General features: G+C 50.9%; 1 protein-coding gene across 1 annotated transcript; it reads right to left on the bottom strand.

Annotated features, from left to right (window-relative positions):
* Positions 1-14,251: 14,251 nt before the first annotated feature.
* Positions 14,252-18,295, bottom strand: Pnma8b (PNMA family member 8B). The gene has a single exon (XM_006991476.4). It carries the CDS (start codon positions 17,851-17,853, stop codon positions 15,868-15,870), a length of 1,986 nt encoding a protein of 661 aa, XP_006991538.1. The 5' UTR covers positions 17,854-18,295; the 3' UTR covers positions 14,252-15,867.
* Positions 18,296-19,039: the final 744 nt, after the last annotated feature.

Genomic DNA, 19,039 nt, shown 5'->3' with positions numbered 1-19,039 from the left:
CCAGAAACTGAGAGTCACCCCATAGACTAAGAATGATTGGAAGATTTGGTCATCGAAAATGAAACTGAAGGCTGGGCAGTGGTGGCGCACGCCTTTAATCCCAGCACTCAGGAGACAGAGGCAGGTGGATCTCTGTGAGTTCGAGGCCAGCCTGGTCTACAGAGCAAGTTCCAGGACAGCCAGGGCTGCATGGTAAAAACCTGTCTCTAAATAAGAAAAGTGGAGGACAATCAAGGAAGGTACCGACATTGACCTCGGCCACCACAACCACACCCCCCTCCAAAGACACAGACACAAAAATGAAGCATTTGAATTATACCGTTCCAATGAAATGTGGGCTTAGAGAAAGGCATATTTCTAAAACTCTGCATTTCAAATTTATTTCAATTGTGAGTGTGTGTGTGTGTGTGTGTGTATGTGTGTGTGTGTATGAGTGTGCAAGTGCATGTGCCAAGGCACACGTGTGGAGGTCAGAAGACAGCTTGCTGGAGTCAGTTCTCCCCTTCCATGTGGACTGGACTCAGGTCCCAGGCTTGTGCAGAGAACACTTTTACCCATGAGCCATCTCACCATCCCAAAATCTGTGCCACAAAATCTGTCATTCTGTGTGGTTGTGATATGTAAAACTAAGAAAATGAGGGAGCTGAAGAGATGGCTCAGCGGTTAAGAGCACTGGCTGCTCTTCCAGAGGTCCTGAGTTCAATTCCCAGCAACCACATGCTGGCTCACAGCCATCTGTAATGAGATCTGGTGCCCTCTTCTGGTATGCAGGCATACTTGGAGGCAGAATGTTGTATACATAATAAATAATAAATCTTTAAAAAAAGAAAAAGAAAATGAATAACTTAAGATTCAATAAAAATGAGATACAAAAAATTTTAAGTAAGTGAAAAATGAACCAATATTATGTACAGACACACACACACCGAGAGAGGCTTATGATGAAATCCAAAATACTTAACAGGAAAAAAATTAAAATTTAATATGTGTTTATGGCCAGATATGGTGGCTCACGCCTTTAGTCCCAGCACTCAGAAGGCAGAGGCAGGTGAATCTCTGTGAGTTCCAGGCCAGCCAATCTGTTGAGACCAGAGTGACTGTCCAATGGATAAAAGCACTGGCTGCTCTTGACTAGGACCCAGGTTCTATTCCCAGCACTCATAGAGTAATTCACAACCATCTGTAAGTCCAGCTCCAAGGACTATAACTCCCTCTTTTGGTCACCTTGGTTACCAGCACACACATGGTGCACATATTTGCATGAAGGTAAACAATTATACACATAAACTAAAAATAAAAATTGTGACTGTAGGATCTCTGAGTTTGAGGTCAGCCTGGTCTACATAGTGAGTTCTAGGACAGCCAGGACTGCACAGAGAAACCCTGTCTTGATAAAAATAAAAAAGGGAAGGATGTAAATGTAAATAAATTAAATTAAAATATATTTATAAAGCCAGGTATAATAGTACATGCTTGTTATCCCAGCAGAAGCATCCCAGAAAGTTCAAGGATTGTCAGAGCTGCAAATAAAGGACCAGGCCAATCAGGGTTACATAACAACTTTGTCTCAAAAATTAATTAATTATACACCTGTTAATCCCTTGGCAGGTGGATTAAGAGTTCAAGGTCAGCTGGGCAGTGGTGGCAAATGCTTTTAATCCCAGCAATCGGGAGGCAGAGCTAGGCAGATCTCTGTGAGTTCAAGGCCAGCCTGGTCTACAGAGAGAGATCCAGGACAGACACCAAAGCTACACAGAGAAACCCTATCTCAAAAAACCAAAAAAAATAAAAATAAAAAATGAGTTCAAGGTCATCCTTACATGCATTTCAAATTTGAGGCCAGCCTAGGCTTTGTGAAAATCTAAATAAAAAGATAGATAGATAACTAAATCATGTTCATGTAGATGAATATATAAATATATAGAGAAACTTTATGTGTGTGTATGTGTTTATATACACATATGTGCTTAGTGAAGTCAATTGCCTGCCCAATCTCACATTAAGGAGGCACCCTGATTGCCAGAGGGTTTAAAAATAGGTCTAACGCATCCCTAATAGAAGTCTTACTGTGGTTTCCATGGCAACACAGGTCCTGCGGTTTCCATGACAACGTTTTTGCAGAGGGGGGGGGTTTCCAAGACAACACATCTCTGCAACCTTTCCACCCATCACGGCTTTGTGTTTAGGGTTATTTTTCCATCTTCTTCCTCTCCCTTAGCCTTTCAGTTTCTTTTGTGTTTGGTTTTTGTTTTTGCTTGAAGACGAGATGTCATGTTGCCCGGGCTGGCCTCATACTTGTTATTTAGCCAAGGATGGCCTTGAGCTCCTGACCCTCCTGACTCTGACTCCCCAATGCTATTGCAGATGTGAGTCAGCATGCCCGGCCCCATTTCTTTTGCTTTGAGACGTGCTCTGACTGGGTGGTGCAGGCTGGCTTTGAATTCAAGACCCTCCTGAGTCAGTGCCCTGAGTCCTGGGATGGCAGGCACCTGCCACCATACCTGGCTAGACTTTGGGATTCTCTTTTATCCTACTGTGTATTTTAGTTGAGAACCCGTCAAATTTCTAGAAATACCAACTCCAGAGAAGGTTTAGGGCTTGTCTTAGTTTGTTTTCTGTTGCTGTGATAAACACCATGACCAAAAACCAGCTTAAGGAGCAAGGGTTTATTTCAGTTTACAGCTGTAGTCTCTTGAGAAAAGTTGGGGCAAGAACCTAGAGCAGAGACGACTCAGGGGGAGTCCATGGAGGAACACGGCTTACTGACTTGCTCAGTTCGCTTTCTTATACACCCAGAACCATCAGCCCAGGGATGGCACCGCCCACAGTGGGCTGAGCCCTCCCATATCACTCATCAATCAAGAAAATGCCCTCCCCCACAGGCTTGCCTACAGCCAATCTGACAGCGTCATTTTCTCGGTCTAGGCTTCCTTTTCTCAAATGAACCTAGCGTGTGTCAACAGCAGCAATTAATAATCATAGTCATAATAAACAACACTCACCAGAACAGCCGTGGATGGCTTCCTCCTAGATTCACTTTTTCCAGTAGGTTGCACTAACCCACCCACCTAGGGGGTGGAGATGGTCAGTGGTCACCTATTAGTGTCCTCTATTCCGTCAGGGTTCCCCTCGCACTGAACGCTCTCCCACTCAACTTGATTCCTCCCAAGCCTGGAGTTCTCACCATCTTTCCACAGCTGCGATAAAACACTCTGACCAAGATCAACTTGGGGAGAGTCCTGCTTAGGGTTCCTATTGCTGCGATGACACACCACGCTCACGGCAATGTGGGGAGGGAAGGGTTTATTCGCCTTACACTTCAGCATCGCTGTTCATCACCAAAGGAAGTCAGGACAGGAACTCAAGCAGGACAGGAACCTAGAGGCAAGAGGGCAGCTGTTTCCTGGCTCACTCCTCTGGCTTGCTCAGCCCGCTTTCTTACAGAACGAGGACCAGCAGCCCAGCGATGGCACCACCCACCGTGGGCTGGATCCTCCTCCATTGATCTCCAATTGAGAAAATGCCTTACAGCTGGATCTCATGGAGGCATTTCCTCCACTCAGGCTCCTTCCTCTCCAATGACTCTAGCTTCTGTCAAGTTGACACACAAAACCAGCCAGTACAGGAAAAAAACCAGGGAAAGGGTTTATTTCATCTTACACTTCCAGGTCACAGCCCATCATTGAGGGAAGCCAGCAGAGAAACTCTCTCAGGAAACCAGAGGAACACGAAAGAACCCTGCCTTCTTGCTTGCTTTCTGGAACTATGCAGTCCAGTGTAGACCAGCCTGGCCTTGAACTCACAGAAGTCCACCTGCCCCTGCCTCAGGCTGGGATTAAAGGCATGCATGGCACCATGCCCATCATGATGGCACCGCCCACAGTGGGCTGGGCCTTCTCACATCAATCATCACAATACGCCCCCCCCAGGAACGCCCCCAGGCCAGTCTGATCTAGACAACCCCTCAACTGAGGTTCTCTTTTCCCAAGCGACTCTAGTTTGTGTCGTTAAAAATGGAGATTAACCAGCACACCTGGCAATCAGAGTTTGGCCCCTGGACGGCCACACAAGTATCATGGCACACGGGTGTCCAAGCTCACAAACACAATAATAATAAAGAACAATTTTTAATTTTAAAAAAATGCAGGGGCTGGAAAGACGGCTCAGCTCTGAAGAGCACTGGCTGCTCTTCCAGAGGACCCGGGTCCTATTCCCAGCATCCCCATGGTGGCTCACAACCATCAGCAGCTCCAGTTCTAGGGGGCCCAATGCCCTCTTTTGACTTCCCAAGGCACCGCATACATATGGTGTGCATACGCACATGCAGACAAAACACCCAAACACAAAGTGTCTTTAACTGCCCCTTTGTGGGGCTGGAGAGATGGCTCAGCAGTTAAGAGCATGTACTGTTCTTGCAGAGGACCTGGGTTTAGTTCCCAGGACCCATTTCAAGCAGCTCACAGCTGCCTGTAAGTCCAGCTCTAGGAGATTCAACACCCTCTGCCTCCACGGGCTCCAGCTTTCATGTGCCCATGACACACACAAATGCACATAAGTAAAAAATAAAACTAAAATAAAAAGAACCAATCTATGCCGGGCGTTGGTGGCGCACGCCTTTAATCCCAGCACTCGGGAGGCGGAGGCAGGCGGATCTCTGTGAGTTCGAGGCCAGCCTGGGCTACCAAGTGAGCTCCAGGAAAGGCGCAAAGCTACACAGAGAAACCCTGTCTTGAAAAACCAAAAAAAAAAAAAAAAAAAAAAAAAAAGAACCAATCTTTTAAATTGTTATTTGAGTTGCTGGCATGAGTTTCATATTAGATCAATACATGAATTGTCTTGGCATTGGAACAGAATTTCCAAAATGACCCTAACATACTTACTCTGTTTTTAAATTTTTATCATTATTTTGTGTGTGTGTGTGTGTGCAAGTGCACGAGAGTGACGTGTGTGTGTGTGTGTGTGTGTGTGTGTGTGTGTGTGTGAAGCAAGTGTGCACATGTCACAATGCCTGTGTGAAGGTCACAGGATAACTTTGGCTTTTACTACAATTATTTATGTACTTAGTTGTTTATTTTGTGTATGTGTCTATGTATGGGGGCAACCATGGGTTCCATGACGCACATATGGAGGTCAGAGGATGCCTTTAAAGAAGCCTGCTCTCTCCTTGGGAGTCAGGGATCAAACTCAGGTCATGGGGCCTCCAGGGCAAGCATTTTAACCTCCTGAGTCATCTCACCGGCCCAGTTCTGCTATGCTCTGCTGCATATTTCTGCAAAATGGCATTCTCAGCATAACAGTTACAAAGTCAAAATATCAATTTTGAAAACTGCTGAAGATATTCTATGTCCTGCTGATCAAACATTCAACTGAGATTTAATTCTTCATGTTAGATAAGCAAGTGTAATTATCTCATCACATGAACCTTTGCTTTTCACTCAATAATAAAAATATGAGATGTATATAAAAACTGCTTTGAAATACATTTTATGACTCGTTAATAGTAAATGTTGGGTTTGTATACCTATTTTATTCATCTTTATATCAAGGGTCGTTTAAAAAATGTTCTGGGCAAAAGGTGGTGGCTAGTAGAAACAGTTTAAGAAGAGCCATCCTTAAGCTGGGTGGTGGTGGTGGTGGTGGTGGTGGTGGTGGTGGTGGTGGTGGAGGCAGTGGTGGTGCACAAGCCTTTAATCTCAGCCCACAGGATAGAGGCAGAGGCAGACAGACAGATCTCCGAGTTTGAGGCCAGCCTGGTCTACAGAGTGAGTTCCAGGACAGGCTCCAAAGCTACACAGAAAAACCTCATCTCAAAAAAGGAAGGAAGAAAGGGAGGGAGGGACAGAAGGCAGGAGGGAGGAAGGGAGAGAGAGAGGGATGGAGGGAGGGAGAGAGGGAGGGAGGGAGGAAGGAAGGAAGAGGAAAAAAGCCCAATGGTTCAGCGGCAACCTTACCCTGGGACATTCTGAATTTTTTCTCACCGAGTTTCTGTAAATAACTGACAAAACCTGAGGATTATGTGGAGAGAGAAGAGATGTGTTCTGTGGCGCGAGGCTCATGTTACAGGCCAGCTGCCGGCCCCCGACTTGCCTGGGAATAAGTGCTGTGGCAGCTGGCTTGCTCTGGAAGCAGCATTCCAGAGAGGAGCCAGAGCCACAAAACTAGGAACCCGAGCCATTTTTGCTTAGGGAACAAAATAAAAAGAAAGTCAGCCAGTGTCTTAGTTAGGGTTACTATGCCGTGATGAAACACCATGGTATCACGGTCAAAGCAAGTTGGGGAGAAAAGGGTTTATTTGGCTTACACTTTCATATCACTGTTTGTCACCGGAGGAAGTCAGAACAGAAGCTTATACGGGGCAGGGACCTGGAGGCAGGAGCTGGTGCAGGGGCCGTGAAGGGGTCTGCTTACTGGCTTGCTTCTTTCTCATGGCTTCCTCATGGAACCCAGGGACCACTAGCCCAGGGATGGCACAACCCACAGTGGCCTGGGCCCTCCTCCACGAATCACTAATTAAGAAAAGTCCCTGTGGGCTTGCCTACAACACTATTTTATGGAGGCATTTTCTGAATTGAGAGTCCCTCCTCCGATGACTCCAGCATATGCCAAGTTGACATAAAACTATCCACACAGCAGCCAGCAGTATTGCCTCGATACCTATTTCAAAAAATATCCAACCCACTGTGTTGAGAGAATCATAGTTTGGCAATAAGCACAAGGCATTTATAGAAAATGTACAAAATAAACTCACTATTGTAATATCAGCATTCAGGAGGTTGAGACAGGAGGATTACCACAAGTGCAAGGCCAGACTGGGTTATATAGTAAGGCCTTACAGCCTGTGCTACAAAAGGAGAAATATTGTCATAAAGGCGCATGCCTGGGAGAGGGGGGCTGTGGAACGGGAAAAGCATGTGAGGGTCATCTGGGGCCCGCAAGAGGGTAAACGCACTTGCCACTAAGCTTTATGATTCAAGTTCCATCCCCAGGACCCACATGGTGGAAGGAGAAAATGAATTCTCAAAAACAGTCCTCTGAACCAGGTGGTGGTGGGGCACGTACGTCTTTAATCCCAGCACTCAGGAGGCAGAGGCAGGCGGATCTCTGAGTTTGAAGCCAGCCTGGTCTACAGAGTGAGTTCCAGGACAGCCAGGGCTGTTGCACAGAGAAACTCTGTCTCAAAAACAAAAGTGAAATGAAAAATAGTCCTCTGATCTCTACACATGCACCAAGACATGCATATACATTTATACACAGACACAGAGGGATGCAACAAATGTATAAACTTCATGGCTGGGCACGGTGTCCCACGCCTTTCATCCCAGCACCCAGGAGGCAGAGGCAGGTGGATCTCTGTGAGTTCGAGGCCAGCCTGGGTTACAGAGTGAGTTCCTGGACAGCCAGGGCTGCACAGAGAGACCCTGTCTCAAAACAATAACAATAATAATAATTTTATCTGTTATTTGAAATTTTCATACGCGTATACAATGTACTCTGATCTTATGCACCCCCACTACCACCTCCTCCAACTCTCCCTGGCTCCCCTCAACTCATTTCTCTCCCAACTTCACATCCATTTTTTAACTTATTGTTATTATTAAGAACCCCCCTAGGTCCAATTAGTGTTGCTCATATGCTCATGAATGTGAGACATCCACTGGGCAAGCAAGCACTGATTATACCCCCAAGGGAGAGTGACTCTCTCCCGATCCCGATCCCCCACTGCCAGGAGGCCCTCTCCCTACATTTTTATTATTTATTTATTTTTTTGTGTGTCCACAGGCATGTGGCCACATGTGTGGAGGTCAGAGGACCACTTTGGGGACTCAACATCTTCCTCCCACCGTGTGGGTCCTGGAGATGGCACTCACGTCGTCAGTGTTGGTGGCCAGTGTCTCTGCCCAATGAGCCATCCCACCGGCCCTAGAATTCATCTTTAAAAAGATGTAATAATGAATATTAAGATCATGGCCCAATGTCCATTCACTCTTCCTCCATTGTGAAGCATTACTGATTTCTAAACCTGGTCTACATAGCAAGTTCCCAGAAAGTACATGTACATTATCTAATCCATGACTTTTTTGGGGTGGGGAGTTGGTGGTTTCGAGACAGGTTCACTGTGTAACAGACCTGGGTGTCCTGGAACCACCTCTGTAGACCAGACTGGCCTCAAACTAGGAGATCCACCCGCCTCTGCCTCCGGAGTGCTGGGATTAAAGGAGCACATCACCATGGCCAGGCACCTAATCCATGACTTTTCAAGTTTGTCTTAGTTTGTTCAAATTCGCCTTAGCTGTGACGAAACACCATGACCAAAAGGCAAGCTGGGGAGGAGAGGGTTTATTTGGCTTACACTTCAGCATTGCTGTTCATCACTGAAGGAATTCAGGACAAGAACTCAAACAGGGTGGGATCCCGGAAGCAGGAGAGGATGCAGAGGCCAAGGAAGGGAGCTGCTTACTGGCTTGCTTCCCCTGGCTTGCTCAGCCCACCTTATAGAACCCAAGACCAGCAGTCCATGGATGGCACCACCCACCATGGGCTGGGCCCTCCCCCACTGATCACTAAGTGAGAAAATGCTTTACAGCTGGATCTCATGGAGGCATTTCCTCAACTCAGGCTCCTTCCTCTGATGACTCTACCTTGTGTCAAGTTGATACACAAAACCAGCCACTACAACATTATTGTGTGTGTGTTCATATGTGTGTGTATGTGCAAGTGTTTGCACATTTGTGTGAATGCAGAAGCCAGGAGTTGACATGAGTGTGTCTTCCTTGTGGCCAGAAGATGGTGTCTGAGCACCCTGGAAAGGGAGTTATAGGCATTTGAAAGCCACCCGGCATGGGTGCTGGGAATCGAACCCGGGTCCTCTGGAAGAGCAGCCAGTGTTCTTAATCTCTGAGCCATCTCTCCAGATCCTCTCCAGCTTATTTTTTGGGACAAAGTCTTTCACTGAACCTGGAGCTCACTGATTCATAGAGGCTGGCTGCCCAGCAAGTCCCAGGATCCAGGATCCTCTTCTCTAGACTGGGGTTACTGTGCCCAGCTTTTACATGGTGCTGGACCCTCAACTCAGATCCTCATACTTACATGGCAAGCACTTCAGCATTTACCATTTCCCCAACCCTTAAAATTGTCTTCAAGTGACTACAAGTTTGAGGTTTTTTTTCTTCATGGTTACAGCAACCAAATAAATGCTAAAACCATACCCTAGAATGTTCCACAGATAAAACCCTGAGCCCCAGTAGTGTAAAAACACATTCTTAAGAGACTCATGAACCAAATGCACAAAACATAGTCAGGTAGGCTTCTCTCATTTGTGAGGGGCTGGAGTGTGGCTCAGTGGTAGAGCCCCTGCCTAGAATCCCCCAGTGAGGGGCTGGGGTGTGGCTCAGTGGTAGAGCCCTTGCTTAGCAGGTATAAAGCCCTGAATTCTATTCACTGCATAATAATAATAATAATAATAATAATAATAATAATAATAATAATAATTGTGAAATGTGAGTCAGGATTAAGGAGATGACTCATTAGGTAATGTGTTTGTTTCACAAGCATTCCGACCTGAGTTCAAATCCCCAGCACCCATGTAAAACCATGTATGGTGGAACAGATCTGTGAGTCCATCCCAGGGATAGGGATAGGGGGTAGAGAGATAAGTGGATCCTGGGGACTCACTGAATAGCCATTCCAGCTGAAACAGGTGATGCACATTCAGTGAGAGACCTGATTTCAAAAACCAAAGTGGAGAACACTGAAGGAAGATAAATGATGCAGATTCCTGGCCTCCACGGGAGCACACATGTGCACAGACACGCATCTACCACATATCTCGCCGGCTGTTTGTTTGGTTTTTGGTTTTTCAAGACAGGGTTTCTCTGTGTAGCCCTGACTGTCCTGGAACTCACTCTGTAGACCAGGCTGACCTCGAACTCACAGAGATCCACCTGCCTCTGCCTCCCGAGTGCTGGGATTAAAGGCGTGCGCCACCACCTCCCAGCCTGTACATTACTTTGTATGGCAGGGCCTCCCACCAACCAGGAGCTTGTCAGTTGGGCCAGACTGGCTGGCCAGGACCAGGAACACTCCTGTCTCTGTGTCCCCAGTGCTGGGAGTACAAGCACGTGCCGGCCACACCCAGGTTTTTTTTTTTTTGTCTGGATACTGGGAATTCAAACTTGGATCCTCATGTTTATATGGCCAGTGCTGCATCAACCGAGCCATCTCCCTCACCCTGTAGATGTAGATGAGGCTTCCCTTGAACTAGAGTGTGCTGCCACCATGGGATCAAGGCTTTATTTTATTTTTATTTTATTTTTTTGTTTGTTTGTTTTTCGAGACAGGGTTTTTCTGTGTAGCTTTGCGCCTTTCCTGGAACTCACTCTGTAGCCCAGGCTGGCCTCGAACTCACAGAGATCCGCCTGCCTCTGCCTCCCGAGTGCTGGGATTAAAGGCGTGCGCCACCACCGCCTGGCAAGGCTTTATTTTAAAGGCTGTACAGCCATTAGGAGGCAAGGGCTGGCTGGCAGCAGTATGGCACTGGAGACGGGCTTTTGAAGGCTCTATCCCCCTATGTTCTAGCTGCGGTATCTCTGCTTCTTGGCTTGTCGCCATGGCAACAGGCTCTGCTACTGCTCCACGCTGCTCCGCCTTCCCCACCACGGTGGACCGAGATCTCTCTGGAGCTAAAAGCCAATATAAAGCATTCCTCCCATAAACTGTTTCCGGTAGATGCTTCATTGCGGCAACACGGAATAAACTAATACTGAGGGTGTTCGGTATTTTGGTCATCTAAGTAGTTGTAGGTGGTGGCCTGCAGACCAGTCCCAAACCCCGCTGATTGATACCTCTTGGACTTCTTTCTAGCTCTGAAGGAAAGGGGTGTCCAGGGAGGAAGCCCCAGAAGCCAGACTCCAATTCACCCTCTATCTATACTAACCCATTGCCTCTCGCTGTCAACAAAGAGAAAAATGGCACAGAGCCCACAAAGAGGAGAGAGCTGTCACCCTAAAACAGCAGAGACTTCCTGCTTTCTCCAGTTCCCTCTTCTTGCTCTGTGTATGGGAGGGGCTTCCTCAAAGCACACCACTCCCCTCCTGAACAAGCACCCAGGGCAGGGCTGAGCCACCTGCTCACAGGAAGCTCCATTAGGGCCCAATACAGCCGGTATTTATCTAGCTCCTAGAGGCAAGATGCCCATGGCCGAGCGTGGTGGTGGTGATGCCTTTAATCCCAGCACTTCGAGATAGAAGCAGGTGATCTCTGTGAGTTGGGGGCCAGACTGGTCTGCACAGCCCGGGCTACGTACAGACAGACAGCCTTAAAAAAAAAAAAAGGCTCCATGGGTAGTTCTACTGGGCAGCCCGGAGGTAACAGAGCTCAAGGTAACAGAGTTGCGTTCTCAGACTGGCCATGCCTCGCTGTCACCTGGGTGGCTTCTGACAACAGATCTAGGAAGCCCATTCCCGAAATGGCTCGGTAGATCCAGGGTGGGCCCAGGAATATGCATTTCTCGCAAATTCCCAGGAGCTGCTGAAGCAGACAGGCACAAGCCCTGACCCTGGGCTTCCATGCCAACTGCGCGGGGAAACGGTGGTGAGCGTGTGGTTTGAACCCGCGATCCCCGCGCGCCTCCTCGTGGTGCAATGGGGCCTCTGCAGCTCTTGTGAGTTGACGCCTCTGCGTTCCTGAAGGAAGGAGGAGCATCCTGAGGGAAGTGGGAGGACTCTGCACTAAGGATCTGGATTCTCAGTGAGCACCAGACTTTGGACACCGGAAGGGGTGACGTCATAGGTCTTCAGACCCTTCACTTTTCTTTATGGCAGCTACCCACGACCCCAGGAATCTACAGCGCCGCTGCTTTGTCTGAGGCAGCCGAGAGACAGGATAGATGAGGTCCCAGGCAAGAACTCACATCCAGGAAATCTTCAAGGACCACCCCATCCCCAGCTTCCTCTTCCTAAATTCCAGTCTCTAGAATTCTATTAACCAGCAGCCTTTTGTTTCTGAATTTTTAGTGGCCTTTTGTTTCAAATATCTCATTTGCTTGTTTGCTTGCTTATTCCTTCACTGTATTTTTTTAGTGTGGTGTGGTGTGTGTGTGCGTGCGTGCGTGCGTGTGTGTGTGTGTGTGTGTGCGTGCGCGCGCGTTCTCCTGTCATGGTTCACATGTCTAGGTCAGGGTTCAGCTGTGGGAGTCAGTTCCCTCCTTTAATCACGTGTGCTGGAATAGAGCTCAGGTTCTGTCCTCGCTCGCAAGCTCCTCCATGCCTTAGGCCCATCGAGAGCTGGATCTTGCTTACAGCTTCAGCTTTGCTGCCTGGGGCCTGTCCGATGATGCTCCCCTCAGTCATGTGCCTGCCTCTGCCGTCCTCAGGCTTCTGCCTTCGGGGCCTTTTCTAGCCAGCAGTCCTGGATATCTAACACATGGATCTTGTCCTTATCCAGGGAGTATGTCACCTGTCGCCCCACCCAGGAACGCACCTGTCTCCAGGAACGAAGCCCGCAGAAATCCGCATTGCGCAACCTGCGCAGTGGTTGCCTTTTCCGCCGCCAGGGGGCAGCCGTGTTCCACCCACCTACGCCACTTGCACCTGCTCTTCCCGCGCACGGTCGTGGGTCTGACACCCGCTAGGGACCTCAAGGCCTTCACTCCACAGTTCCTTCTGCTCTTCTTTACTCGACCCTCGGCTCCCTCCAGAGACCATATGGTTCTGGAACGTCCCTCACCAAGCGCATCTGGGGTCTGGTTTACCCAACCCAAAAATTTAAACTTGGGGTTTAAATGGTTAAAAATGGTTGTCCGTTGCAGCCATTCAACAAATGTCAGCCAACCGGTACAACACTGCTTGCCTTACACAGTGATAGGCACTGAGGACCCTGTGGGATACACCCCACTCCCACTGCTGGGAGCTGATTCTAAGGGGCTCTGCTTTCCCTCCACCGGCTCACTCACTTTTCCCGGGCCAGGTAGGACCCCAAAGCTCTAGCGCCCGGAGTTCTTTGCCGGGGCTGTTGACTTGGATGGTACACTAGGGATGGAAAAGTTGAGGGGGAAGGCTTCTCGGTCCTGAAGGCAGCAGCCGAAAGCAGCAACATGGACGAACCAAAACCTCTGGACCTGGATCATCTTCAGCAAAATCGCCTCGGTGTTTGGGCTCTCCAGACTCCAGGGTACCTGGGTTGCAGGCTACCGGCTTTGCAGAGGAGGTGCCTCCCACCCAGGAAGAGAGCTGTTATTTCACCTTTGAGCAATGTGCCCATCCTCTGGTTGCATCCCTAAAAGCGCCCGTTGTATATGTAGTTGATAGACAAGTAAGTGTGCCAAGGTTCAGTCAGAGCTCTGACTCCAGAGTGGAGCATCACTTTTAAAGTAGGGTCTCCGGGGAGCCCTCCCTGGGAATGTGACGTTAGAAGTGAAGTGTCCTGGGTAAGGGCATTCCAGGCTGCAGGAACAGCCTATGCAAATGCCCCAAGATAGGAGCAAGTGGTATTTCTTAGGACCTGGAGGATTAAAGCCACTTAAAGACCCAGAAGGGGTTGTGGGAAATGAGATCGGAGGGGATATCCTGTGTGGACTACAAGTGACAGAAACTTTCAGTGACCACAGAGATGCCCTGTACCAATAATGGGCAATGTGGTTACCACTGGCCTCGTGAAGCCCTTGAGCCCATGTGGAGGGGACTGACAAAATAGTACAAACCTTTAGCTTTATTCCATTTAGATTTTTAGGTCAATTGAATTGCTCCTGCGTGGCCAGTGGTGACACCGTTGGGTAAGGAGGGTCCAGATATTTGGCTTGGAGCCGTGGTGACATAGCAAGATCTTCTAGGGTGTGGGAGAGGAGCTGCCCAGTGTCAGATGTGGCTGCCAAGACAGTCCCCCCGGGCCACCTCCCCCAGTCCTGACAGTGAAATGCAGACCAGGCTAAAGCCCCAACCTGTACTGCAGGATTTTGCTCTGGGGTCCCAGGTAGAGACTGGGGTAAGGCTTGGAGAAGGGGAGATTGCGAGGACAAATGTGAGCTCGATCAGGGTCTGGGGGGGGGGGCTGAAGGGCTCAATTAATGTGGCAAAGTCCAGGGGTGAATTGGAGTGTGGAGGGGCATGGGATTCCACAGAGGGCTATGGGATGCGGGGGAGCAGTGTGTGTGTGTGTGTGTGTGTGTGTGTGTGTGTGTGTGTGTGTGTGTGCCATGATGGCAAGGCAGGCCACTCAACCTGGTACACACGCACATCACTGTTCAGACCACAGAGGAAACAACAGACAAAAGAAGCTTCATTATGTTTCACTGAGGGATCCCGGGTCACACAGCACACAAGGACAGGTACCTATAACTATGCAGGGAGAAGTGACAGGTGGGGCCCTCCCCAGCCACAGGTGACTCAGGAATTCCACCAGACCCCAAGTCCATCAGCCCACACGAAGAGAGGCTTCCTCTCCAGCCACAGGCCCCTCTGGCCTGCTTCTCATCATCACTGGTCCTGGGAAGCAAGGAGAGGACTGCTTCCGAGTACAAAGCGGTACCCACAGTCTTTGCAGCTTCTGAATGCCCCTGCCATGGTGTCGGACTGTCCAGTCAGGGCTATGAGTACAGGTCAGAACTTCTGTTACATCCTAGAGGGTCCAGGCACCACGGACTGGTCACTTCCTGGGAATAGAAACTTGGACACACACACACACACACACACACACACACACACACGTGAACAAGAGGGTGAAAGGTGCTGTGCTTAGGAAAAGCATTATCTACACAGCGAAACACAGAACTGAGCAGCCAGGGCTTCGGCACGTAGCATTACAGGAAAACACACAGCCGAAGTGGCTGCTCTCGGGGGGACAGCAGAGGGCTGGAGCCCGGCCAATGTCAGCCAGGCTTACTGGGGGGATGGATAATACGAGGGTCAGGTAGAGCAACTGTTTCCTACATACGATAGGGACACTTGACCCTTTAAGGGGATCTGGGTATTTGCTGCACGTGAGTGGGGGGGGGTGGACAAGGGACTCCACTGTCATATTAAGTCGAGAGTTACAAGGGCAAACAGCTGAGGAGTGGCCAGGGACAGCTGGGGCAATGGAGCTGAGAGGCCACGGGGCTTGCCCAGCTGAGAAACCAGCAATCTGGATTTCCTGTAAGTTTTCCAAATCAGGACACACTGGCAGAGTATTGCCAGTTCAACCTGTGGGCAAAGGCTGGCGGGGTGGCTTGGCTTCCACTCTTGCCCACCTGCAGAGCCTCGGATGGGATGGGTGGGCTAACGCCACCTTCTCTTCCCTCCTCCCCTTCTCCTCCTCTTCCTCCTCCCTCTTCCTTCCCCTCCCAGCCTCCTCCTCCTCCTCTCCTCCCTCCCACTTCTATCCCTCCTCCTCCCAGCCCCCCTCAGACTTTTACTTTGGGAGTACACACAAACACAAGCACGCACAAGGCCCTTAGCCCTTCCAAGCTCAGCTAATGCCTATAATGCCCAACACTCTCTTGTTTTCTCCCCAGGCCCCGGCACGCCAGAGGTGGCTCACAGTGGATACCAGCTGTTTGGCCAGAAGCAGGTGCCTGGAAGGATGGGCAGGCAGGAGTGCCCGGGACCCACACGCACTCAGGCTGGGGGTCTTCCGGGCCCACATCTTCTCTGCACCCACTGGCCACTGCCTCCGAGTGTCTTGTCGTCTCAGGGCTTCAGCCATCACGATGGCCTCGCCATCTGTTCACAGAACTAAGAGGGAAGGCTGGGCACTGGTCATAGCCAGCCAGGGATGCGGCAGAGCACAAAGCAAAATGCACGCGGTTAAGCGAGAGAGGGAAGCAGGGGAGAGAGAGAGTGGGGGGGGGGAGGGGTTCACACACAAGAGACAGGGCTCCTAGTGACGTCTGTGGCACTAACGGCATTTGGGCGCCCGCCTTGGGCCCCGACGTGCTTTCTTCCCGCGGGTAGACTTGGGAACAGCAGCTGGCTGTCCCTTGGCCTCACCAGCCCTGGCACGGGCCCCCGCGCCTGCAGATCCCTTCTTCTTCTTGTTGTTGGTGGTGTTGTTGCCCGCGTGGTCTTCGGTTGCAGCCCCGCTCCCCGCTTTCTTCTCTGGAGTGACGCCCCGGCCACGACCGCGGCCACCCCTGCGGGTTTTGCGTGCCCTGGATGCGGTGGAGACCGCGGTGGCGCCAGCGGGAGCCAGGCCCTTGGAGCCGGTGCGCGCTCTCTTGGCGCGGGGCTTCTTGGACACGCTGTCGCCGGGTTCTGACTCTTCGCTGTCGCTGTCGTCTGAATCTTCCTCAGACTCTGTGTCTGAATCGTCATCCGATTCCTCGTTGGATTCTAGGTTCTCCTGGGACGCCAGGAAAGCCAGGACGTCGGATAAGCCGCCTTGGCTATGATCACACTTCCTGCCGCCACCGCCGCCCCACCTGCTGGCTTCTTCCTCTTTCACGGACTCCACCATATCTTGCGCAGCTAGGAGGGCCACCAGCTCCAGGAGGCCACCCTGGTGGCCCTCAGCGGTCCACCCTCTGAGGAGACCCAGTCCAGACTTCTTTCCCTTGGTGCTGTTCTCGGCTTCGGCCAAGGTAGAGATACATTCCAGAAGATTCCCGTCTTCCTCCGCCTTCCTCAGGACCATGGCGTCCACCTGACGGCCTGCCTCCTCCACCTTCACCCTGGGCCCAGAGGTGTCCTTGTTCATGACAGACAGGACTTGAGGAAGGACATCTTTTTTGTCTTTTTTATCGCCCCAGCCCAGGGTCTCAATCACAGAAGCGATTTTGAGCATTTCCTCCCTGGCGGAGGGGTCAGCGGGGTCGGTATAAGCCACGATCGCCACAAACTCGGGGTTGTCCACCCCTTCTTTCCCTCGCTCTGCATTTTCCAGAGACTCGCTGTCGTCGGAATCACCATCATCATCGTCATCATCATCTTCTTCCTCTTCTTCCTCTTCTCCATCTTCATCTTCCTCCTCGCCCTCGCTATCTACATCCACTACCGGGGTATCTCTTACAGCCAGGAGCGCGACTAAATCAGGGACCCCACTCTTTTCATCTTTGATGTTTAAGCAGATGGACTCTGTACCGGGAAGGTCTTTCTCGATCTCTTCCTTCTTAGCTTTGTCGGTGACAGTGACAAGTGCCAGAAACTCTCGGGGCCCATCTCCTTCATCTTGGTCTCCCCGGAAGGCCCACTTCTTGGTGAGCTCTTTGGCAGCTGCTTGGAGCGTGGCATACAGGGCCCTCTGGTCCTCATCTACGCTCAGGTCCTCTGCATAGATCTCCTCTATGACAATACCCAGGCTGTCATCGGATGAGTCGTCCGACTCACTCCTGGCTCGGCGCCCTCCCCGGCCCCTCTTCTTGCCCTTCTGAGCCGTGAACCTGTGGGTTCTAGATCTGCGCTTGCCTCCCCGACGGCCCCGACGGCCGTGCCTGGGTGCCCCTTCCGAGGAGCCAGTCTTCTTGGCCTCCTTCCCCAACCCCTTGGCCTGGGCCTGGGCCTCCAACACCAGAGGGATGGCTATTTCTCTGAAGTCATCCATGGGCCTCTCATCTAGCAACAGGCGCCTCATCTGCCTAAGGACCCGCGCATCTTGCCCGCGGTCCTTACTCAGGATCTTCCAGGTTCCGTTATCTCCCCGGATGTGAATGGGGATGGCAGAGTGATCGATGTCTGCCCCAAACTCCACCAAGGCGGCCTGAGCCTTCTCCTTGGTCACAGATCTCACAGTCCGAAGCCTGTAGCTGCCCAGGGGTTGCAAGTTCGGCCTCAGGGTGGCTTCGATGTCCGCCTGCTGCAGGCGCTCAGGGATGCCAGTGATCAGCAGGGCCCTGTGGACCTCCACTTCCAGCTCCTTGCACCAATCTTGCAGAAGGTTCATGGCCATGGCGCTGCCCAGTGGAGGCTAATCTTGGGGCGGGAGGGAGCCGGGTGGACTGCAGAACACAGGCTGGGTCAATCCTACTCTGGAAGGACCGACCACTCGAAGGGGTTAGAGTCCAGGCTCGGGATCTGGGGCTCCGGGCTCTAGCTACCTGCTGGCTAACGGGACGCAATGATCTTCCCCCGGGGCAATCTGAGGGTCCGCAGGGGGCTTACGTGTCCGGTCTCCGGGCTCGCCCGGGCTGTCCTCACTTCCTTTTATCCCTGACAGCTTAGGTGACTGATCACCGCTGTTAGGGTGCAGGAAGGCGACGGTCAACGCACCTGGTGGGCGTGGGGGGTGGGAGCGGCAGCTCGCCTGCGCTCCCGCGGAGTCTGAAGCGAAGAGCGAAGCGCGCACCCAGGTCTAGACGCTCAGCGGGGCCGCTGCGGTAAGGCAGCCTCAGACTGCGCCTGCGCAGATCCAGTCCCCTTCCCCGCCCCCTCCTGCTAGTCCGGGTCTCCATAGTAACACTGCAGGCAGCAGCTGGGGTCTGCGCTGTTGTGATCGCAGCAGCTGCTCTTAAAGGGACAGGTGGGAAGGAGGGCTTGGTCACTGAAGCGAAGAACAGGGACAAAGTCATTGAAATCTACACAGCACTAAAGGGGACCAGTCTCCCTTCAGGGGGCAGAGACCACCTTTGAAAGCATAGATGCTTCTACAAGGGGTGTTTGCTCTGGTTTTGTTTTTTGAGGCAAAGTCTCCTGTAGACCGGGGTAGCCTTGAACTTGCCAAGTAGCCACAGATGACCTTGAACTTCTGATCCTCCTGCTTCCGCCCTCCCCACAAGTTCTGAAATTACGCGCATATGTGATTTCTTGCCTGCGTTATTTTTTTAATGCGTTTCTCGGAGTCGAGGCCAGGGTTTCACGCATTCTATGCAGGCGCTCTACCAACCGAACTACATCCCCATTCCCGCGGGACAGATACAGCTTTGCTTTATAAAGCGCCAAATCAAATTGTTCTTTGGAGGTGTGAACTCACACAGGCTCTATCTTTTCTCACGGTATAGAAGTCTCAATACCAAGCAAGGATGCTAGGGTTAGCTGTCCTTATGAGCTGAGAGCCATCATTTAGGGTGTGTGTGTGTGTGTGATAGTGGGTACCAGACTTGCCAAGGGAGACCACATTTCACCCATGAGTGTTCCTA

This window comes from Peromyscus maniculatus, chromosome 1 (genome assembly GCF_049852395.1).
Source record: "Peromyscus maniculatus bairdii isolate BWxNUB_F1_BW_parent chromosome 1, HU_Pman_BW_mat_3.1, whole genome shotgun sequence".
In the NCBI taxonomy this organism is placed as follows: Eukaryota; Metazoa; Chordata; class Mammalia; order Rodentia; family Cricetidae; genus Peromyscus; species Peromyscus maniculatus.
The sequence above is the reverse complement of the archived record's forward strand: the minus strand, read 5'-3'. Positions and strand labels throughout refer to the sequence as shown.